This window comes from Cardiocondyla obscurior, linkage group LG25, assembly GCF_019399895.1.
Source record: "Cardiocondyla obscurior isolate alpha-2009 linkage group LG25, Cobs3.1, whole genome shotgun sequence".
Classification (NCBI taxonomy): Eukaryota; Metazoa; Arthropoda; class Insecta; order Hymenoptera; family Formicidae; genus Cardiocondyla; species Cardiocondyla obscurior.
Window position 1 is genome coordinate 1,385,750 of NC_091888.1, and position 25,210 is coordinate 1,410,959.

The window sequence follows — 25,210 nt, forward strand, 5'->3', positions numbered from 1 at the left end:
TAAAAACAGTTTTTACGCTACGTCATTTCTTTCTGAAAGTATAAAAAAAAAAAAAAATGTTATCGCATAATTTAATACCTAGAAACTAGATGAAGTTCCCTCTCATCTCTTCTCTCTCTTCCTCTTTCAGAATTTCAATGAATAATTTTATTAAATAAGTCCCAACCCTTTTGTGCTAACTTTAATCAAATATGTGCGTAAATGAAACGGCGGAAACTCGTTTCTGTCAAGTATTAATGACAGCTAGGCAATAGACAATGTAATTCACACTAAAACATCTGTATAAATATAATGGCTGTATGATGAGAACGTACCCGGTCTATATAGAGACAAAATCCTTTGTAAAGCACGACGCTTTTGTTTGTCTAGTATTCGTAATCAATTCTGCGTGAGAACAAATAATGGCATCGGTCTTTGATTAACGGATATCGGACAGATTGCAAAGCGAGAAATATTTATTTAGACCTTAGACGAGATTCGCCCGCCGGTAAATACAAGGATATCGCAATATGGATCGACGCTGCCGGCGAGTGGCGTTAAATTAACAAATGCGTATCCAATTGATACGAGTATCTGGAGCGGAATTTCAATTATTCTGTTCATAGCATAACCACCGTATGATTCACGAAATTATTAGATTGCGGGGATGCAGCTCGCAATAGCCACCGCCGCCGCCGCGGCGCGGCGTCGAAATATCATTAGCCGATTGAACGTCACCGATGAAAATTTTCAGACTGATCGTGAGATATTATCGCTAATAGCGTTTCATGAAGCGAAAAGTGAAGTTAAAATAAACTAATTGCCTAAAAAATTAATTATTTTTACTTGCAAACGCTGCGCGCAACGTTCAGCGACGCAGACTTATGCATTAGCAAATATTAATTAAGTTTTACCCGTATTATAACTCTTCTAATTTTTTTATTTTTTTTATTATTTTTTTTTATAAACTCAGGCTGAAATAATTCTTGAATATTTGAATAAGCTGATGTCACGTTGCTATCGAATTTTATTTTTATTCGTTGAACCAAATGTACTGTGGATCAGAAAATAAAATTTAATTGAATTAAATAAAATCTAACTCGGGCTGACAAACGCAAGACGTTCGTATATTCGCGCAGTTACAATCATAACGACGACGCAACGGGGGACGATGACGGATAAAGCGGTAACCAGGCGAAAGTTCGCGCCGTGAGTTCGTCGGATGAGAATTATTCAAGGATTTTCCGGATAATGCAATAACGCGGACTGCACGCCACCTTGAGAAATTAGCGGCATGAATTATGAATGAGGCCAAGTTCTCGCCTGTTTATCTTCTTTAATGTCTCTTGGCGTTCCATAGATACGTATGCCGGGCAATCCTGTCGCGTATCCTGCGATAGGAATGCTCCAGTCTTGCTCGAAGATCATGGGAAGTTCGACGGAAATTTTAGTGTCCATATTTAATTAAAACATGAAAGGCGAACTAAATAGAAATTTATAAAAAGCTTGCGACATTAATAAAAAAAAAAAAAAAAAAAAAAAAAGAGAGAGAGAAATAAATTAAAGTTTTAAGCCTTACGTATTAATAGAGAATTAAAATGGATACAAAATAGTTTACGTTTCCAGATAAGCGTTGTTACTTAGTTAATATACACGCGCGAAGTCTCTCGCGGGTTTCTTTTTGCCGTCGTCGCTGGCTCGTATATTTCCACATGAATATTTCATGTTTCATCGAGCAGTATTTTGCGGCTATATGCTGAAAGTCGTGTCGTACACGATCTCTGCTCGGAACGTCATTAGTATCAGTTACGGTGATTGCGAGCAGTACCTTCTCAAGTTCGCTTCGAACGCGCGCCGTTAGTACGATCGTTTTCGCAGACAATTTGCTAAGTCCCGTCGTATGCAGCCGTGATGGAATACTTTCGAAGCCGAGCACCCGTTAAATGCAATTAGGCTGTTAAAGCGCGGTAGACTCGCGAGTGCCCCGTCGACAGTTTTCTACCCTCTTCATACTTGGCGAGTACCACTAGAAGAGAGTGAGCAGCGACGTTCCGTGCCACAGCACGAAGAAAGAGATTTGGATGCTCATTGTAACGGCACGCACGGTCAAGCATTAAAGCGATCGCTTCGCGTTACGAAATCCTACGTTGCTAACTTTTTTTGTCGTCAAGCGATATATCGCATAAATAATTTTACGTTTATAATATTCTACATTTGGCCAATTTTTCATTCAGGGGAAAAAAAAAAAAAAACAAGCAAAATATTAAAAGAGAAGTAAAAACAAACAAGTGTGTACCGCCCAAATTTGGAATGTCTGCTTTCCATTTTAAAACTGAATATAATAGATACAGAAATTTTTATTTTAAAATTAAAGTGGGTTTTTTCAACCAATTACTCGTGCAAAATTGTCTACCTTGGAAAACTGGCTACAAATTTATCAGTTGCAATCTATTTTCAATTTGCCATTTTTAATCACCTGCGAAAATAAAGCTATGTAGGAATATACCCTTTTCGATTAATTTTTTATTTAAACGTATTTTGTGAAAGGTTTCTCGATTCGAATCACATGAACACTGAGAGGTAGATGTGGCATTTACCGCGACGATGGTGGTTAACGTATGACACTATCGTGATATGCGTATCTGCTTCTCAGTGTACGTCCTCGGGACTGTTGCATTTCAAGCAGCCTGTAACGAAGAATTCATAAAGTCTTTAGGTCAACGCTCGTATGTGCGAGCTAGCACGTTTCGTGGGGTTATCTCGTCGCATTTTCTTATAAAAGCTCGACTATACTCCTTAGAAGATAAAGGTTTGGCACGGGTTTCGGGTACAGACTGAATGGCGTTGTCTACCGAGCGCACAATGAACTTCGTGCGTCTTGAGAGACGAGAAAATACTTCTTAAAAAATCGCTGTTTACTACATGCTCCAATGAGAATATTATTATTATTTTTTTTTTTTCTTTCTTTTTATATTTGTCTATACTAATCAGCAAATGGTTGCACCTTTGAAATTCTTTTAGATTAAAAGTATAAATGAATTTCATATCTGTCAATTTCAACGTCGAAATCAGTAACAAATGTAACAGTGTATAAATAACGAATGAACGAACCGATGCCATTACTATCCTCGTAATTTGATTTTGTTGAAATTCGCGATCTCGGAACTGTTTTTCGCAAAATTTACCCCGAGACGGATATGATATCTATGTTACGTCCAAATTTTTCGCTTTCGGTGAAACTTTACGAACACGCATCTCGGATGTTCGGGATATTTGCGGAGAAACTCCTGAAAACACACGATATATGTATATGTCGAAAACAAACGACATTTCGATACTGCCGCGACATCCTAATTCGCTTTTCAAATCCGCCTTATTTCGCCGCGGTGTATTCGCAAAGTTAGTTTTATGTTCGCTGCCGCGATGCAATCACTGAGAAACAGTGAAATATCCCGGAAGTACGTGCGATATACGCATCGCGCACAATTTCCTGTACTGAATGTAACGTGATTTCCTTTATCCGGTACAGTTTTGGTTATCGCAAATATCTCGTGAAAATATAAAGTTATCGTCAACCGTCGAATGTTTGATATTATCAAAAGAATTTTGCAAAGCAAAAAAAAAAAAAATTAATATAAAAAAAGAACCCCTGAACGTTTTGTTGAAAGTAATCACATAATCGTGAAGTGTTCGTCATTATCGTATCCATCATTTATATGCTGTAACGCTTTTGTCGAGATGGCACTTTTATAAGAGCCGACTCATAATCATTTATCTTAAGCTACTCAATTCGCAAGATGCAACGCACTTTGCTGCGAGAAAGCGATTCTCCCATAGAACTCTTCCCATTCAAACGAGCCATTAGTTTGCTCGATCATCCCTCAACTCTCTTTAATTGTAAGACGCGGTTTGCGCCCGAGGAAAAAAAAAAAAGAAGAAAAAAAAAAAAAAAATAAATAATAACCGCGAAAATGAGATAAAACAGAATCGACGTTATCGTACGTGCGCAATCAGTGGTTCTCGGCTTGTTTAGAGCGCCTTTGCGCTTCAACAGAAATGCGAAATGCTCGGGAGGTCGCGATAACCAGGAGCCTCTGGCAGTTTTACAAGTTTTACGACAGACGCGGCTTCCGGCTGTCGGGAATAGAATGACATCCGGGAAGAAAGCGACGCTTTTCACGTAGGACCAGGGTCGCGTCTCAGGTACGGCGTCGCGGTGCCAGCGATCGTGCCGTAAAACTGATCATATATTTTTCCGTCGAGCGCGCGACTGTATTTTACAGACTTGTGCGGCACCGGCCTCCTTCCGTGTGAATTATGGGTCACGCGAAATTTGTCGATTTAATCGTTCAAAGAGTCGCCTTCTGCGCCGCCTCGGAAACGCCAGAAACACGTGGTACTAAAAGACTGTTTTACTAAAGCGTACTAATGAGGGTTTCCTTTTCGGTGAACTGATATTCTTTCGTTATAACGGTGAAGAAACTTCGGAGCTACGCTTTCGTAATTTAAAATCGAAATTGGTCGGGTATGATAAAAAAATATTTGTACCCGTCAAATATTTCTTTTATACAATTTAAATAAAACGTCCTTTAGAGTCTTTCCCTTTCTTTTTCTTTCGCTATCGTTTCTCTGTTAAAACATAGTTATTTACTAATTACCTCATTAATTACCACGCGGCTGTGCAATCACTTTTCTTGACGACGAGATCGCTAGTTTTCGTATCAAAGTTTTCTTAAAGTTTTAATATCGCGAGAGAAAGCATTGTGAAAGTATCGCGATATCGTCGATGATCGCGAAAAAGAATTTCTCACCGTAACAACCATTTTGGTGATAAAGTTACTCCGAACGTAGCCCATTCGAGTTTCCTCGCGCAGGCGAAGCCCCAAAGAATCATTACGAGAGCGCAGCGTAACAGCTCCCTCGAAAATCGCTTCGAACTTTAAAGTAACAGTTCGTACGTACGTTGTAAGTTCTACTGTGTGTAATGCGTAGCATAGACATGAAGGATATGTCTCTTTTGCCTCGAGGCCCGCGACGAGATTCAACGAGATACTTTCCTGTTTCGCGTTATCCTACCTGGCTTTTCCGGGGAGATTGCGATTACCCACAAGACAGCGGAATTTACGAAGTGCGTCAGGCAATTTACATGTACTTTGCAGCCTCGCTACGACCAACACTCGCGCACCGAGCGCGTATAATCACGTGTAGAAGTGATTTAACGTTGGAAAACGGCGAGAGTGCATCCATGCAAGTAGAGCTCTAACGTCACCTAAGCGTATCCACCGAATGGGACTTGGGTTTCTAACGTGCAGACGTTACAGCTCGATACTACTTGCCGTATTGTTCTTACCGTACGTTACTGCGGTCGAAAAGTGCGCCAATAATGTTCCCTTTGCCACTCTCTCGGGTTACTTAAGAAAGGTAAAATCTTATTTCTTCCGGCGGGAAAAGAGCGAAATCGCGATAGCGCCAGGAGTTTCTGACTAAAATTCACCCGGCGAACACTTCAGCGGGTTACATTTAAAGTTAACGGGCACAGAAGACGGCTGCATAATCCCGTCGTTTCGCGTTAATCAATATTTTATATCGTACTTAATTTTGTATTAAATTATATTTCACGTTAAAGATCCGAATTACACGATAATTAATAATAATAATTTTTACCGATAGATTTTTAGGTATATAAGTTTTTCTATCTGTTTTTTTTTTTTTTCTTTTTTACTATTATTAAAACTCATGGCGAGCGGGCCATCACAAGAATCACGTGCGATCCGAGTTAATTGAATAGTCCAGAGCCAGAAAAACGTGAAATTAATTATTTCAATATCCTGTAGCTAAAAATTGACAGAGAACAATTTTTCGACTTTAATATCAAGCAAGAGACTTCCATTACATTTCGGTACATTTTTGTAGATACATTCTAATAAATGAAATGACAACAAAGATTACGGGGGATTAAAACATAGTAGAGAAGCTGTTCCAGGGTAATTTCATTATTCCTCTTAATAATAAAGCAGTAAAACTTCTGGCGCACGAAGTTCCCGAATAAGAATGCTACAAAAATTTTATGATTTTCTTGTCAAGGTAATGTTTTAACTTTGTTAATCTTCCGGTATATAAATCTTTTTCGTAATTTCACAGAAATGTAACTTATTCGTCTTCATATATCTAGATCTCACAAATTTTTTAAAAACTCCTCTTTTTCCGTAATAAAAAAATCTATGCAATGTAAAAAAAAAATTATTTGCCGATCTAAGAATTGATACGTGAAATTAAAAATCTTCAGTGAATTAGTAATAATTTAGTTTCCTTTCGATTGAATGAAAGAAATAAATTTTATATTAACCGTTCACTCGCGGATGCTGACTCTACGAGATTCACGCTGATTGCAAGTATTTATCACTTCGACGAGAAGGATTAAATTCGACGGAAGGAATTTTCGATGTTATATAGAGCGTTAAATTCTAAAGAACGAGGACGTTTGACCGTAACGGCGGTTCCGCGAGTCGCGGTTGTAAATTTCGTCCAAGTCTTTTCGCCATAGTATTCACACGCGACCCGGATGTCACGTCATGCGTAATAAGTAATGACTCACGACGGAAACAACAGAAAGCCCCCCCGTGGTTTCGATCGGTATTTAAATGCAGTTCGAGAAAAATATTGCGCGGGGAGGAAAAAGGGGAAAGAGCGCATCAGAAGGATTCGGTGACGTACGGAGGATAGTAAATACTTAAAACATTCTTCACGGAGCTGGGAGAGACATCGCATAAAACTCTTTGCCGAGTTACCTAGAGGCGGAATAAAAGCGCGCTTTGCGAACGCGCGACAACACAGTTGTCCGATTTCTGCGACCCATTTCCGTCCGCGACCGACGTGAATAAAGATGTTTATTCTTCCCGGAGCTTTCGGTGACGTTTTCCCTTCGCGGCCCTCTTTCTCCATTCTCTTTCTGTCCCTCATTCCTGCGCGATTTTCGCGTCGCCTGTCCTACGTGCGGTTGGCACTTGTACACTCCCAGTGAGAACACGCTATTCGAAACGCGAGATCGAGCGTGCTGGCGAGCCATTTTGCCCTTTTCACCGTTCCTGTGTGAGCCACGACCGCAATTCCTCAAGTTTCCGTTCCAATAGGAAACGAGGGATTACCTTCCGCGCCGGTTTCGAAAATCCGACCGCATACGTCACGCGGAAGCAATTGAGATCGGTAAAGAGCGAAGGTGAGGAGAGAACGTACCTGATCTACGGGATCGACCGCGACGTTGCTGATCTCGGAAGTGTCCTCTGTATTCGAATGATCACCGATCGTACTGTTGTCGCTCACAGCAAGGCCCAGCAAACACGTCTGCAATAAAATCATCAAAGGTTAATTAAATAAAAATTATTACAAGCTTAAATACTTGCTAGAGTATCTATTACAATTTTATGTTCAACGAGCAATAATGTCACGCAATATAACGATTTGCCTTGTTATATAAGATATAACTCTTTGGCTTTTACTGCAGATATAACAATGGGTCTTATCTTCGTAGAAAATGAATGTCGGGAATAGCCGAAGGGCTGAAGAGTTCCGTGGTTTCAGATGTCGTCATGGTTTCGAGTAACACACGAAATCAAAAAGTCGAGTTAATAGCGCGTTGGAGAACAAAATATTGAAATGTCAAAAAGATAAAGCGTGTAATATGTATTCGACTATCATAAAACTACCACAAACTCCTACGCATATTATCTGATTTTATTTACTAGATGAGCTATGTCAGATATTAAGCGTCTTTTTCAATCTATTCGCTGAAAAGTAGCGGCGAATAAAGTAGCGTAAAAAGAAAAAAAAAAAGAAAATTAAGAGACAAGAATCACATAAAAGAACGCGATATATGTACGTATGTACACGTGTGTAGCGTGATAAAACGATAAAAATACCAAACGAATATTAGTCACCGAACCCGGATGTCTTCGTGCGGAAACCGCGGCGGCAGAAACCCGCGGTTGCATTCTCCGCAGCCATCGTCGAAAGGAGCTATCCGTTTCCGTGAGCCGATTCGCCGCCGCGAGGTACGACAAAGTAAATCTGGCCGGTTGGTCGGTCGTCGTCGAGACAAAAGAGCGCGCGCAAAAAGAAGCAATTTAATTGTGACTCGAGTTCCGCCCGAAAACGGATATCCACTTTCTGGTATTACGGTACAAGGAGGAACTTTTATAACAAGCCACCGTGCACTCGCGCGTCCCAACGACCGCCCTTTTCCAGCCGCACGTAGCCGCCCCGTTCCGGGTCGAAATTTCCCAACCGGAGGGATTCATATTTTACGACGGAAGGTCTCCGCCGCTGTGCCGGTGCATAATACATTTTTGTTGAAACAATCGGCCGTCTGCCCGCGGAAGCAGCATTAGTCATGAGGGCTCGCAAAGCGTAATAACGATTCAATCTCGTTGGGTTTCGACGACATTGCACCACGGCTTTAACAATAATTGCTCAGGAGGAAATGAGACCTGCAAATTTAACGACCACCGCCGATTAAGAGACTGAGATTATTTGATAATTTCCAAGCATTCCAAATGTTACTAATAATTTAATAAAAAATTTAAACATAGAGAAATATTAATCTAAAAAGTTATTATTTTTCGGTATTCTTTCTTTTCATTCTTTTTAAAATCGCTATTGAGAGATCAACCAACAAAAAAGGAAAAAAAAAAATTCTTAGGAAAATATTTACGCATCGTGTATATCTACTGCTATCTTCATTTTCTCGTTACTTCAAAATGCATTGGGCGTTGGGAATGTCACGCTGCTCATATTTAAGATACTTGGTTCCTTCGTGACTCACACAAAGAGATTCCACGCACGATGAGAGCGCGCTGATATATTTTATGGTTACGTTAGCTTTCTCTTCCCGCGCGCGAAAGAAAGGATCGGCGGAGTAATCAACCGATGTGTATATTCGAGCGTTCGCACACGTCCCGCGAACGAATATATTCACCGCCGCCGCCGCGCATTCGTTTAACGTCGGCGCGTGACATACGCACGGCGCATACCCGTAAAGATTCGTCGACGATGGAGCTTAACGTCCGCCACAGCGTTATTAGCGATAAATTTAAAGGCTTGAGCCGCCCTATAATTAAAGGTAAACGGTTGGCGTCTCGGCGTCTCTAAAAAATAAACTTGTACAAATTCGGGATTAACGCGGAGGAAAAATACACGCGAAATTCGTTACGGTCTTAATGTACTCAGAAACGATTTTTAACTTGTTATTAAAACAGCTCCGATTAAAACAGAGAAACAGATTGAGCTCGAAAGATCGAAGGTCGTAAATCTAAACCTTGTATCGTCGGATATTAAAATAACCGATTGAGCTATTCATTATCATTTCTTACTAGCGCTCTCTTTAATTTATCACTCTCAAATTATATTTCTGTTTGACAACGATGTAATAGTTGCATAATCAAAAGTTATTACTTTAAAACTAAGATGTCATTAACCATCGCTTAAAAAAATTATAATTATCGATTCCCCGACCGACCACCTATATTGCTCCTATACAATCAACGCTTCTTTTGTGGCCCCGACAGCGATAAAATTATAGTGATCAGGCGTAAAGCGGTCGAACGGATTAATCACGACCATCGAGTTCACGATAATTGACATACCAACGTTTGATAATTTACAATCTCAGAAATTATGGATAAGGATAATATTACAGAGACGATTATAGAATAATTTAGGTTGCTTCTTGCACGTCTTCCAAAAATTAGAAGAAAAAAAAATGTACGTTAAATTCGCACTATCTTGTACAACATGCCCCAGCTGCGCCTGTAACAACGCAAAGCAGCACGTGCAGAAGAACGCGTAGCCAATTTGTAGCGGAACGATCGTGAACGTGAGATTCTCCTCTGTCAGGGTGAACTCGGTCGAACGGTGAACCGGGGCTTAGCGTGAAATTTATGTCCGACATGGGACGGCTAACGAGGCGTCGGCCCAATGCCATTTAATTCTTATCTGACCTCTTGATTGGCTCGCGTGCCGCGCGCGGATTAACGCCCTCGGACCGCATTAATTCTAGTAATTAACTTGGCCCCGCTTACGCTCGATGAAAGTTCGACGTGGGATACCCGTGCAAGATCGAAGCCGTAGCTCTAGCGTGCACGGGTCGCCCTCGATAATGTAACCAAGGCGGCATTGCTCCGGGAATACAAATTTCTTCGTGGCTCTTGTCCATTTCCTCAGCGAAATAAGTCAAGCAAAAGACCGTTAAATTAGAGTTACGGTTTATAAATTTACACGCAACGGCGATATAAATATTTTGTACCTCAAAAAGTGAATTGCAACTTGAATGAATTTTACAAATTAAAAAAAAAAAAAAAAGTAAAATAAATACATATGATTAATTCATTTCGATTTAAATAAAAAATTGATTTACTACGTTTTTTTTTTTTTTTTTTTCTGTAGGTAATGTACAGTGCTCATAATTATTATATAAACTATTCAGCCTAACGATGCATTGTCATTTAGAAACGTACGGATTTATGACACGGTAATTAATGATGAATTGTATAGCAAGAGATACATTTCAACGTTGTATCGCAATTGAAACTGATCATTCGACAGGGCGAGTTTTAATCTTGATTAATGATGAAATATCTATGAGGTCTGATTACATGTTACAAAGCTTTTACATCGTAAAATATGCGTTTCGAGTTTCTTCGTATATTCATCTCCTGGCAAACAAACTCTTAAAATCATCCGAGAAAAATGGATTCACGAGTGCCTCATCTACAGTTATCAAAGAATTTTTATTCTCGTCCGTGACCTTTTGGCATCGCTTCGTAAAAAAGAAGAGAAATGCACTTCTACTTACAAGAGAAGAACACGAAATTGTACTTTACGTCACAGTGTGAATAAAATTAATTTCCGACTGAAATCGCCATCCGTAAGCAACTGTACAAAGGTGTTCGAAAGGCACGTGGCGGTGTTTCGAGAGGCTGCACTAAAAGAACCGCCGTGTTTCCAGATTAGACCCTCCGCCTACCTAATCTTATTGTTAGTACAGTGCAATTATTCATGAAGAAACGCATGTAACGCATGTATATTCATGTGTTCAGATAATCAAACAAAACTGAATATTTTAAATTCCATGTTAAGAACAATTTTTTTTTTTTTTTTTTTTTTTTTTTTAAGTTAGAAAATTCATTCAGATAATTTTTTTTTTACTTAATAACAATTTGTCTTTATCTGAAATTACGAAGTAATATCGAGTAACACATTTTGCCGATAAATGAGGCTTTTAAATCAACTAAAGTCCATCAACGTGGACTAACAAGCTCGAAAGTAGTTATAAATATTTTTCAGAGAAACTTTTCGCAAGATTGTTGTTTAAAAGCGAATCCGTCGATATAGGTTAGTTCTAAGGAGCACTTTGGGGCCTTAACACAATATATTATGCAGGAGTCTCGACAAAAGTGGCAGTTACGGGTCGATCAAACCATTCTGGATGGAAGACGCAATCGCTTTCTATACATGCATAATATATGTACGTAATGTTTCCCGATGTTTCAGATAAAGCGTGTACGATAAGATATTACGATCATTTTCTCCCGTGTGTTACAAACCTTTGATTTTACTATTATTATCATACATATTAATTATTACTTTGCATGTGCATAGAACATATAATATTTCATGTATCTCATGTATATAAAACACAATATTCAAACTTATTTGTATCTTTTTTAAATACATTCCTATATTAAACTTGCAAAAGTAAATTGTGCTAACGTTAAAAAAATTCCCTAAACTATCCTCTAGCTACTTACGTCGTAACTTTATTAATCGTAATTGCAGTAAAAAAAAAAAATTAAATCTTCTAAACTACCAGTTATTTTTTTATACATATATATATTATTAATAAATATTGTAAAATATATTAAAAATATTTTATTTTACTTTCAACCTCAGAAAAAGATTAAAAAAAAAAAAAGGAAAGAATGAGGCTGACAATCACGATCGAAATCGCGATATTACGTGTAAACTGCGCTCTGGGACGAAGTTCGATTTTATGGCGACGACTACGAGCGTCCATAAATCATACTTCGCTTCTGATAGTCCGGCGAAGCCATGAGTCAAGCACCCGATAGCCTGTGGGCACGACAGTCTGTTTAGATGCTATATAATCGGAAAATCGTTCACGACGGATCAAACGTAGCACGAACGTTTAGTCGAAGGAACAACGTTTTATTATGACAGAATAATAACGGTGACACGATAAATTTTTCCGTCCCGACAAATTTCCTGATAAGTAAATTTGTTAAATGTGAAAATTATAAACTGCACAAGTGTAACTTCGGTGAATTTTAATTTCGGTAAATATGACAAAAAGAAAGGAATCGAGAAAGCCTATTATTTTTACAGACGTCCACAAAATGTCACTCTTTATTCTGGATAATTTGCTTAGTTAAAAACTCAGGTATATCTCATAATTTAATATACGATGAACTACCTCGATGCTCGTACGCTGTAACCGCCCAATAGTTAGACGATAAAATCTCTATGGACCTCCCCAGAGCTGTTTTTCTCTCATCTACGGTACGCGAAACTTTCTCGCATGGTACTCTGCAAATCTGAACACCTCCCACTCATTAAACGAAATTGAACCTCTCTGGCGAATACGATTCGCAATTTGTCCTGCAAAGGACACCGTTTTCGTACTGCGCTTTAGATTTAACTCGGTTCGAAGTTCGCTTTTAAAATGACACGAGCACGACAATTAATTTTGATATCCCGATTTGTAATATATATCTTTTTTTGCATTTTATATAAATTAAACGCAACTCCGTAAATATATTTATTAATTCTAGTTTTCATTTTCATGAGTTTTTCCCTCTTTTTATATTTCACCTTTTTGCCAATGTACCTATTATTCGATCGTAAAAGCAATTGAAAAATATGAAAATTTATTATCGCCACAAAACCATAAATATAAACAGTTGAAATAGTCAATGTTCTTCGCCGCGTCTTAGCACTGCTTGCTTTCAAACTATCGCAATCAGACTATCCGAAAATTTTCCAGTCAGGCAACCGAAATCGACGTGAATAATGCATCGTAGAGGCTCGCTGTCAGTTCACTGTCAAACTTCGCACAATTCCAGCGTCTTGGATCCATTGGAAGCAGCCGTGTTCGATATGTTTAATGTTGGATCAATGTTCTCGGAATCATGCTGATGTAAAATTTATTTCGCGCACGGCGAATAGTTGCCGTTGCACGCACCAGGCGATACCCGCGGCAGTAGCTACGGTTCGACCGAGCTTTATGGAAAAATGTTAGAAAGTAGGGGCGGGCATGACTAGTAACGACGTTCCTTCCGCAGCACGAGCGGAAGAGGAAAACTCTGACAACTCCGATATTGAAGTTAACGTCCGCGTCGCTCGTATCGCGCGCGTATGACGGCGATATGTGTTTGGCAAACCCTCGTTTGCCACGCATCAAAAGAAGTACACGTTATGCGCAGGAAATGCATAGTAGGAGCTCAACGAATAATAGCGCCCGCGGAACGAGCTATCGAAAATAAAATTTGGAAGCCGAATTTCCTTGAAATATAGCGAAAAAGCGTCCGGTATCAAAGCGTAATGATAAAAAAAAAAAAAAAAATCAGAACGGAAAATCAGCCTTTGACAGTCATATGTATCGTGCCTCGTGGAATTGGACACGGACGTGTTTTATCAACAACAAGCATACGATTTGCTTTGAATGCAAATACATTTTTTGTTTTCGAGAATAAAATAGCATAAAAATGACACTGCTTTTTTACCCGATACATATGACGCGTGTCTAATTTTTACAATTGCCTACAATTAAAAGGGATAAAAAGACTCTAGTTTTAAATAAAACATCTAACTCTGAACGAAAATAATGAATAACTCCGAAAGGGTGAGAGAACAGTCGTCGTAGGAAGAGGTTGACAAATGTCTTCGTAAGATAAGATCCCGTCCTCTCGACTCATTCGATCTGTTCGAGATCCAGCGATATCCTGTGGGAGCATCAACAATTTCAGAAGTTTTAGAGTATTCTCTTGACTGTTTCTTTTTTAACGTGCGCGAATTGCTTTCATTTCTCTCCTCGACGACGTTTCTCTTCAACGCAGCATGCAGAACGAAAAAGAAAGAGAGAGAGAGAGAAAAAAAAAATGCGGTTTCCACGGTAAATTATTTCACCGGCTGGCTAACACCGTGTCTTCGTCGCTCCTTGCTGGTCGATTTGCTCCTCCGCTCGCATTTTTCAAACCTTCAACCTGTCAGTCGGCTATTTCCGCGGAAACATGTCGACGCTAGGGACGATCGAGGGACTTTTTTCTTTATTCTCGCAAATATCCCCTTCGTGACCAAGAGTAAAAATGAAAAATTACATTCAGATTCGTCAACATACACGAGGCTTGTAAAATATTCCTTATAAGCGAGATATTGAAATATCTTTGATTTCATAAGAATGACTCATTACGCTCGACTAACGTATCGACACTTTTCACGGCTGTCTTATTCATTGTACGATTGTCAAAGACCGAACGGAGAGACTTGCATTTCATGCATTTCAGGAGGAATATTTTTTTTTTCCCGGTCTTCAATCATCCCTAGTCTACGCGCGTGCTCACAATTGACCGCAGATATGAAAGGAAAGCATTTCGTTTAATCATGTCGGATCCCCGCAAATTGAATTACCACGGGGTTCGAAGAAAAAAAAAAAAAAAAAAGTAAAAGTCCGCAGGGGGTTGAAGAAGCGTCCGTAAGGGATACACGTGGACGGTCAGAAATCCCTCGACGGGATCGATTCACTAATAATAGGATATAATGGAGCAAGTTTTGCGGTCCCGCAGCCGTATAGAGCGAAGGGGGCCCAGAACGTACTTAAGGATCGTAAATTTTTAATATCTAAAAGGCGGCCAGTGACTACTCGTAAATTTTACGGTACATGTTTTGGAAATGGAATGTTGTGCTTCGCGGTAAAAAGAGGTCTCACTGTCCAATTAGGAAAATTCTAAAGCCAATCGTTCCTTTTTCCCTTCGCTGCCTCAGCTTTACCGCAACGGGGTGGAATCCCCCCCTTGTTTTTCCACGGATTTATTGGCGGCTTTCTCGGTGTGAAGTCGACTCGTACGACCGCGTGGGCACAACGTTGCGTCCGTCGTTTACAACTTCTTGGGAGGGCAGAGTCGAGGGCGTGGTACGTGGAAAAGAACTTCTCGAGTAAACCTATATAGCGAGTAAAAGAGGACCCCGAAATTTATAACCCACTCGTTTGTCACTTTTCATCCGTATCCCGGGGAGCTCGTGGACCACGATACCTCGGGCGCGAGGGTTGCTCGCTGAAGCGTTCCTAATGCGGAATGAAATCGCAAGCCGGAAGTTTGGATCAAATTTACCGTCGTTTCGACATTTTCAATTATTTGAAGAAAATAATCCAACTTCACAGAGAGAGAGAGAGAGAGAGAGAGAGAGATAATTTATCGGATCACTCGTAAATAACAGTTCCCGATGAAAGGGAAAGACAGATGGAAGTTTCATCATCCCGAAAACGCTCGGGCCTCAGCGGCGCAACCTTCTAAAGAGCGAATCGGCAGTGAGCGATGAGAGTCACGGAACGGAGCGGAGAAACCGATTTAAATACCAAGAGGCGTTAAAGTCGCTTAAGTCGTCAGGTAGGCCCGGCCGGAATCATCGGAACCGGATCCAAGAGCGTTTTGTTCGAGCTCCCTTCATCAGATAAGCCGCGACGATGAGCGCGGTATTGCTTTCAAATTGGTTTCCGATTCGAGCGCACGATAGCGACAACGACCCACGCCTCCCCGGTGTATCCTCGTCTATTCACCTACTCAACCTCGTCTCGCGTTATTAGACCTCGCTGCGGTTGATTTCTGCCCCCTTTTTTTTTCCTTCTCCCTCCCCCGTTCCGGTCTGATTTCTTCTCTTTTCTTTTTTTTTTTCTTTCCCTCCTCCCCGTAAATCGTTGGCGAACCCCAGCGATGATTTGGTGCCTTGCGCAGGTCGATTACACGCAATTGACTCCCTTTGACCTGGTTAACCGTCCATGTAACGGGCTTCGCGAATAGTGAGATATTCGCACGAATGGCTTCACCGTTCGATCTTGATCGGAGCGCGCGCAATATAGCACCGAGAAAGTCGCGCAATTCTTGACGAAGTGATCTCAATCTAATTGGGCCGGGGCGGAGGGACCATGGGAACTTTAAATGACGAGAAATTGAGACTAAGAGGGTGATTCATTGAGAATGTACAGGGTACTCCGAACACCCGTTCTTTCATCCATAAACTCTGACTAATTCAAAGTCGATTTTTCTTTATAAAAGATTCCTATGATGAGACGCTGTCTCTCCTTTTTACGTTTTAACGTTAAATGTATCCGTAGCTAAGTCTAAAATTAATATTTCGTTCGAATCCGCTTAGGAAAAATAGCACTCTACGTCTTTAAATTTAACTGGCGATACGCTCGATTTTATTACGAGTTCTTTTTTCTCTCCCTTCACTTTCTTAGTCTCGTGTCATCGGTGCATCAACTCGTGACGACACCGATATCCACGTTACGCCTGCATTACTGTCCCGTCGCATTATTTCGTATACTCTATCTCGCGGCGGCGAGTTAAGTTATACTAATAGTTGAAATTGCATTCGAGGATATCGCCTCGACGGTATCGCACGTTTACGAGGGATCGGGACTGTGTGGATTGCGTTAACGCCTCCTTCGGGACCCGGCAAATACACATGTACACGCGTCGAGCAGTGTAGACATATGCGTTACACTATTTGTGAATACATCATACACAAGATGGCCCACCTGTGAGCATCATTGTAGATAATTCTCCCGGAATAAATCGGCGACGAAAGCATCCTCGCGTTTATGTCACCTTACAATCGTAAGAAAGTATGAATTGTAGCTTCTTGAATTTTAAGTTATCAATATCTATGAAAATATTAATTTCTAAAAATTCAACAATAATATACCGTAGCCAAGTAAAGTGATATTCTACGTTGATCCTTTTCTATTTTATTTTTTAAAATTTAAATTAAATTAAAATAAAACAGGAATTGCTTCTCGAATTATTTTGCAATTATTATTATTTTATTTTTTTTTTTATTTTTAATCTTGAGGCATATTAATTTAGATACACATTTATCAAAAACGCGATTTTGAAAAAAGTTGAAACTTTATTCTCGTTTGGATCGCTTGTTTCAAGGTAATTACATTTGCCCGATCTGTCGATACTATTTTACGGATACATTTACGAGATTAGCGAACATTTTAATTGCGTATTGATCGCGAAAAGATTGGAAGCTGTGCAAGATGTGAAAGTAATCTGGTACTGAGCCAAATAGATATTAGTTCAATACCGATTTAATTAATTGGTTTAGAAAATTATTTTTCTACGATGCATAAAAAATTTGAAATAAATGTTCTTATTAATATTAAATAATAACTTCGTGGAAATTTATAAAATTTAATTTTGCATTGTTTTTTTCTTGTTTAAAAGCATAACATATAAATGCATTTAAATATGAGAAATAAATTTGTAATAAATATCAATTTCAACGTTACATCCATCATGCTTCGAGTAATAATTAATCGGTACTTAATATATTCGTCGACAAATAATTAATAAAAGGTTTTTGGCATTGTGATTTTTGCAGAAATAAAAAATATGCGCCAAACATACACGCTGCAAGATAAATTCAATATTCTATTCCTGTTCTACACACTAATTATATTTTCTAAACTGAATTTCAGAAGCTGAATATTATTCGGTATAGTTGTATCTCAAAAATAAAAATAAAAAATAAATGAAAAAAAGAAACAACTGGGAAAAAAAGTGTATCTCACGCGCAGCAATCAGTTGACCATAAAAAATTCTCTATAGAGAATCCCACAGCTGAAGCAACTATTCTGTACTTTTCTTTTTATCTTCTTTCGCAAAGTTCCCCGGTAAGAGCAGGCGGCCGTAATACAGCCTCGTCGAAAGTCTTAACGATCTCGAAGATTCAAGAATCTACCTTTCACAAGATTCTCGTAGATAGTGCATGTATAAAGCCTCTTAAAAGCTGAAAGTTTTCTATCTTCTATTCCCGTAGCGTGCTATAATAAAACGTTGTTCCCTCTGAAGGGGTTCGGTAGCTCTATTAATTAATTATGTTTGATTTTCCGAGTGCATAAATACGCAAGCAGATTGCGATTACTTTAATATATAAAGTGTACTTTTACCTCGCGAACAAGTTCTAAAGATAAAAACGTGATTTTGATACTTAAATATCTCTTGAGTTTAACATATGACCTTTGACGTGTGATCACCGTTATTAATTTTCTGAAGAAAACATACGTTTAATAATAATTCAATTAAAATAAAAGAATTAAAAAAAAAAATTAATGTCATAATTTATATGACATTTCGCTCGACAGCGGAAGCATGATCGAATGGTTGAGCTTTCTTGTGTTAAAACACGGGACATGCGCGAGGGCATAAAGCAAGCAAAAATAGTAATGTTTGTACAACCTGTATGATGAAAACAAGTTGAGGCAATTTTTAGCTTTTAATTGAATCGCATGATTCGGTGTATATTCAATAAATACGTTGGTTTAATTAATTCATTACTTTCTTTGACGTTTTTGTTATTAAATATATGTGAAATATCCAAAATGTATTTATGAAAATAGTGTGTATGCACGTCGCATAAATTTTCTCACAAATATACGAAACACAAACTTCTTAATTTAAATTCATTAAATACATTATGTCAATTAATATGTGAACATACAATTCTAAATATATCAGTTTATTACCTCGCTTTAAAATACGCGACGGTATTGTTGCAAAAGCAGTATTGTTCTTTCGCATTTATTGCATCTGCAGTTAGACATTCGCGCAAGGAAAGTCTACGATATTTTTTCTCGCCAGTAAAGAATAATACAAATAAAAAAAAAGAAAAAAAAAACTGAGATTGCATTGGATAATTCCTGCACTGATATAATTATCTCGACACGTTTGCCTCCGAATATCGATATTATAATAATGTCGGTTATACGAATGTGAAATAATGAATCGGGAAAACCGGGTCGCACACGTCGATCAGTATTAAAATTTCATTCCCTACCAGCTTCGCGCGAAAGTCGAAACTTTAGTCATTCGCTCGCAGCTATCCAGTAATATTTCTACTAATGCCATATGATCAACGCGACGTCAATATTCCGTACATTTGTCGTGCTCGTTGAATTTACAAGGACTACGTGCGCGTATATGCCATTTCGCTTTATCTCGCTCCGCCGAAAATAATGGCGCCGATAAAAAAGTTACGTGCCGCAACAGAGGATAATGGCGACGCGAATAATTCCGCGGGCTTCGGGAACGGGCGTAGCTATTATAGCATTTGTCCGGACAGCGAATGACATTTCGTGTGTGGAATATATAATGTAACCTTGACCGGTGGCACTTCGAAAAAAATTCAGTAAAAAGTACAAGGCATGCTTCGGTGCCTCGCGTTAATATTTATTATGTTTAACTTCGCAAACTCGAACGTTTTGTTTTACAGGTAACATTTATATCGCGAAGAAAAAAGAAATTAAGGTTCTCGCACGCGCTGAAAAAATTGTATATTACGTATTATCGTCTGTTCACAAGTCGAGTACCGAGAGCGGACAACAATAAGATTTTTTTTTTTTGTTTTTTCCTTTTTTTTTTTAACAGAAAATATCCGGCAGCGGTAGCGCGTTGATGGGGATGATTTAACGTTTGCAAACACGGAATATACATCCAGCACACTCGAAAGCGCGTTACGTATTTATGTTTCGGGAAAGCGGGTATTCGCGCAAAATATTAACGCCCGGAAATCGGGTCACGCGGATGATAGCACATATCGACGTCTCGTTGTATAACTCATTTATAATAATTTTGCATGATATTATGCTTATATGTCGCATTACTCTCTATGTGAATTAGCAATTAGCGGTAAACTGCTCGCAGCCGCCATCCGAGGGACCGATTATTCCGTTTTGCAATTATCGTCAGCAGAGATTGAGTGAAAGTTATCATTTCAGACGGAAAAATATACGTATACAGGGAGAAAAAAAAAAAAAATACGGAACATTCTCACGCGATCTGTGCAATGCTGAGTCAGCTGGAAACAAAATCTGAATCTTGCAGGAGATTTAATTCTCCTGACTCATCCATTACTCCAATTAGGACTGCATCCTTCTAATGATATAAGAAAAAAGCACCTAGCAAAATAAAAATCTCGAGAATCGTTTCACAAGCGCAACTATACTAGACGAAATTCCATTAATTTTTGTAAAAGGAACAATTATAACTAAATTGGATTTATATACGAATATAATTTAAAAAAAAACATAAGCAGCTTTTTTGTAATATCAATTTAAAACGGTGAGCTATATTGTTTATTATGCGTAATAACTCGACAGAATAAATTAAATTGCACATCTGTGCAGCTGATTGCAGCTAACGTGATAAAGCTTTCAAAAATAGTGGAAAATGACAGATCCGTATCAGTGAAACGACAAAATGTGAGATTACATCGTATCTGGTGCGATTTACAGTAATCGTATCTCCGTAATCCCTTGCATTCGCACGGAAGATCTCGGGGAAAATCTCCGGAGAGCAGTCGAAGGATGCCGTAAATTAACCCATACGTGCATTTGGGAAATCGTTCACGTAGGACAACCGTTTCACCGTTCTGCACATTTCTGGCCCGAATAGAATCGACAGAGGCGATGACGAGGACGAGAGAACGGATGGTGGGAAAGTGCCCGGAATCCCGAAAGCTTGGCGAATCGTTTCGCTCACAAAGATACCGCCATCTGGCCCGCGTAACTAGAGCGAGTACACCGATGGAAAAGAAGACAGCAATTCCGGAAAATTGGGCCGAATATAATTTTTAAGAAATCGAGGCGAAATTCTATCCGCGTATTTGCTCGCGCGCCGTTACCTCGATATTCGTCGTCGACGAGCCAACATTCCGACTCATATACGAGATGTTCTAAAACCGTTAAACGTATATATCATTTCAATGAAGACCGACATAGAAAGAATAATAATCGTTGCAATTACGGAAAAAGAAATTAATAATTTTAAAATTGTAAAAGAAAGTAAAAACTGATTTGTCATTTAAGGTAGATCACAAGTTTTTTTTTTTTTTTTTTTTAACTTTTATCCATAGTCCTCATTTTTAAAATTTAAAATCTAAAATTTGATTATACGAGAATGTTATTCTAATATATTTAATATATTTTAAAATCAAATAAATAACTTGCTCACAACCTTTTAGAAAAAAGAAACAGAATTTGTTTTCAAATTTATTACGAAATCTGTAACTTAAGGAAATATTTATCGATCTTGAGGTATCCTATGTGCACACGTTCGCATCGAGTATGCTCGAAAACGCATTACGCGTGCAAGTGGAATGGGAAAACGGAAAGAGGAGGAAGTTTCGTGAAATCGTGATAGCGAATTCGCGAGAGATATAATACAAGCCAATTCGCCCAATCAGGCAAATGCTAAGCGACGTGAGTTTTCCGAGTTACTTTCGACATATTTATAGCTCTGTAGATATGCATAAGAGTTGGTGAAATTGAAATAACTTAATATAAACGAGTACTAAGATATTTCGTAATTCTTATTATTTGTCTCGCGCGATATTTGCGCGATATACCCGAATAACGCGGCGAAAAACGTTTAGATATCTAGCTTTTCTAGCTCGTTATTAGCTAGTAATAATTGTTTCGCTACACAGCCCGATTTTTTTTAACAACAACTTTACTTTTTTTAATCCTATATACAGTAACGACTGAACACAAGATAGATAATCAAGTAACGAATATTTCCTTACAAATATGATTAGTACCAAGCTAATCACTAGCTGCAAAATTAGAATGATTAGATGAATTTCCACTCTGGTGCATATTTTGTGCATATTTCGGTCGTGCGGACTGTTGTTAAAATTGCGATTTCCCGCCGGAACGTTTCTGCTACACGAAAACAAACGTCAGTGCTTTTAATCAGCACAGGCTGCATGTACTGTATTAATCGAGAAGTTATATCTACCTGCGGGAGGAGTCGGCTGCGGATTCGCATTCAGCGAGCATATCCTATCGCAATAATCATGACACGAGGTCTATATGCATAATCTCGCATTGATAACTGCGCTGGTGTGTACCCTTAGACAGAGACCGTGTGTGCTCACATGTGCACATATGCACAACCGAGGCGAATAACCGTGGGAGCACGTGCATCATACAAGAAACTGGAATAATAGGAAGGCAGTGCTCCTCTCCGTACCACAAAAGTCGGTACCTACTCGACTCGTCTCGGCCGTAGACGCTCTATATTTTTATCGATTTTGTGTAAATCCGCCGAGACAATGTCCGACCACTCGTAAAAATCCGCGAGTGCCACCGTTACGAGCTCGCTCGCGTACAATATATCGAGATTTTATCGTAAAAATGCACCATCGTCGTTCACGAAAGCTTATCTTGTAACGTTTAGGTTTATCTCGAGTTTCAACGCGGTTTGAACTTGAATTTATTCGAAAAATAAAAGAATAACATACAGCTTCGAAACTAGATTGCAATATAATAAAATAGAAAGAGAGAGAGAGAGAAAGATCTTATAGTTTTGACTAACGCAAAAAAAAGTTTAACAAAAAAATTTTTTTTTATGTTTCTTTCGCGGTTATATACAATCTCGTGCTATCTTCCAGAATCTACAGTTACTGTGGAAACCTTTGAACGACTCTATCACCATTGAACGAAGAAAGAATGGTAAACGGTGAAGAGGAAAAGACATCAGGGAAATCTGGTGAGATGAGCTGGCCTTTTCCGAGAAAGCCTCGCCGAGGGTGTATATGCAAAGACGACGATAGTAAATTCGTTTCTTCCTTCACGCTCCGATAAAACTGGCACACGTTAAAATCGAGTTTGGCGAAGTTTTGGCGAAAGTGAATTTTATCAGGTTTTTTTTGTTTCTTTTGACGGGAAATCGCGATTTACTGAAACGAAATATTGACTAAAAACTGATTTATGATATAATTTTCTAAAGGTCATTAAAGCCGAGAATCAAGTATAAGTTGATTAATCGAATGTCACGAAAAAGATATGTATTAACCATTTATCTTTTTGCTTAAGTAATAGGTAATGGATCGTATCTCTTTATTTATTGTTTTATTTGATTGAAAACGGAATAAACTACTAATTAATTTAATTAATAACACTCCAATTTTAAATGTAAACTACGGAAAATAATGACGAGGATCGGGAATACGCTATCTCGCGGGAGGTTGAAACATGGTTTAGTCGGAGGAGCGCACATACGGGCGTATTGTTGCACCTGCATGTGCAGAAACTCGCGGGCTTCTCAGATTTCTTTGACAGAAAAGGGAGTTGTCTAGTACTTCTAGCGATGCATTCACCGATTTGTCACGCTTGACTCTTTTCCGCGATTGAATTGCACGCAGCTTCAATTTCAGGCCACGATTAACATCCTTTTCAAAGTACATGAAAGCGATATGTTAAAGAACGAACAAATGCTACATAGTAAAACGGTGAATATGTAAAAATGTATGCAAGATATATTCACAAAATTAATAACTATTGTGTTGATTAAATTAATATTTTTCTCACAATTAATATACAATAAATTGATGTAAATAAAATTAATAACATTAATAATAATTTTAAAACAGCAATATAAATTTTCATTGTACCGTGCGGCACTTAACTTTTGAGACGGGAAAGAAGCGACCTATTTCGATTCGTTAAATCATTACTTTCAACACCCAACTAGACTGAATGTTTAAAATCGCTAGAATCAATTAACGTTTTTTTGTTCACTCAGCACTTTTGTAATACAATGAGACTTCTGTTACAAACGTGACCATTCTATTTCCATTTCGAGTTCTTTTCTATCGACCGGCTTTCCCTACTCGGTACTAGATTCTTTTTTCGACACGTGAGCTTATATAACTGTAGAATCTCGAGTCGATCCTAACGTTAGTTTGCCCAACAAAACGTTAAGGGAGCAACATAAACGAAGGGTCGACGGTTGATCGGATCGGCTTCTTTCTGTGCCTTCCTTTCTTTCTTCATCTTTTTTTTTTGTCTCCGTCGCCTTTTAACTCTGCGGGGAACGAATTGGATTGACTCTAAGCAAAGTCGTGAGCTAGCAAAGAATGCTTCACGGAGTCAAGTTAAGCACTGCTCATGATTAGTTAGATAGGTATCTTGATTTATCCATGCTAGTCTACCCTATGATACAACTAGACGCTATTGCGATAATATGCATCGTAGATTGCGATACGCTCGCTATCGTAAAACGTGAATATGTTAAGCAATACATTGCATCATTTATAAAAAAAATATATTTTACAACATTAAAAAAATTGTTTTCTCTCAATATTAACTAAATTATTAATATTGGGAAAGCTAATATTTATAAATTTTGTAAATTTATTTTGAGAGTATGTAAAATAAAAAGAGCGTAACAAACACCGTCGCATTCTCATCTGTCTTGTTATCTCGTTATAAACTAAATAAAATAAATCGGTATTTTTATAAGCTTCTCTTCTTTAGATACATATTATTTTTATATAAATATATCTACACTCATATAACTAGATTACTGAATAGATAACTAAAAGAAAATAAGCTTCACGGTGTAGAAATGTTCAAAACCTACCATCGAGTCGAGAGAAATACTTTAAAAAATAAGGTCGCATAAATGTCTCGCCTGAAAACAAGATATTCGTTACTTTGAAAAATTTATCCTACAGATATCTATCTGATAATAAGAATATGCATATTTTAAAAGATAGATCATCTTTTATTTTTCCGCGATTTTATAGTCACAAATAAACAATAAATTTTAAATATCAAATTTAAAAAGATAATTAATAAAATTGTTCTTTAAAAAACTAGAATATTTTTGAAAAATGTTAGAATTTCCGCGGTCCATATAATTAATGTCTCGTAGGTTGATGATGTTGAAAATTACATCTTCGGGCTTATACATATACCTGCCTACATTTCTGTGCCTAAATTAAATACCGCTGCCTGAATGAATAATCTCGGCTGGTACACGGTGGTTTATGGTGGCGAATAAAATTCCACAAGCTGAAATTTCTCGCAGTTACCGTGCGACAAATGGAATGTTTAAGAGGGCGAGTGAACGAGTTCAAAAGGGGTAAAAAG

At 38.4% G+C, this 25,210-nt stretch overlaps 1 protein-coding gene across 3 annotated transcripts in view; it reads right to left on the reverse strand.

Annotated features, from left to right (window-relative positions):
• Positions 1-25,210, reverse strand: part of Nolo (no long nerve cord) — a 140,981-nt gene that overhangs the window by 59,952 nt on the left and 55,819 nt on the right. For all 3 annotated transcript variants that reach the window (XM_070672405.1, XM_070672406.1, XM_070672404.1), the window contains exon 2: positions 7,213-7,320. In XM_070672405.1, coding sequence (XP_070528506.1) covers positions 7,213-7,320 — 108 coding nt within the window. The remainder of the gene's footprint in view (positions 1-7,212; positions 7,321-25,210) is intronic.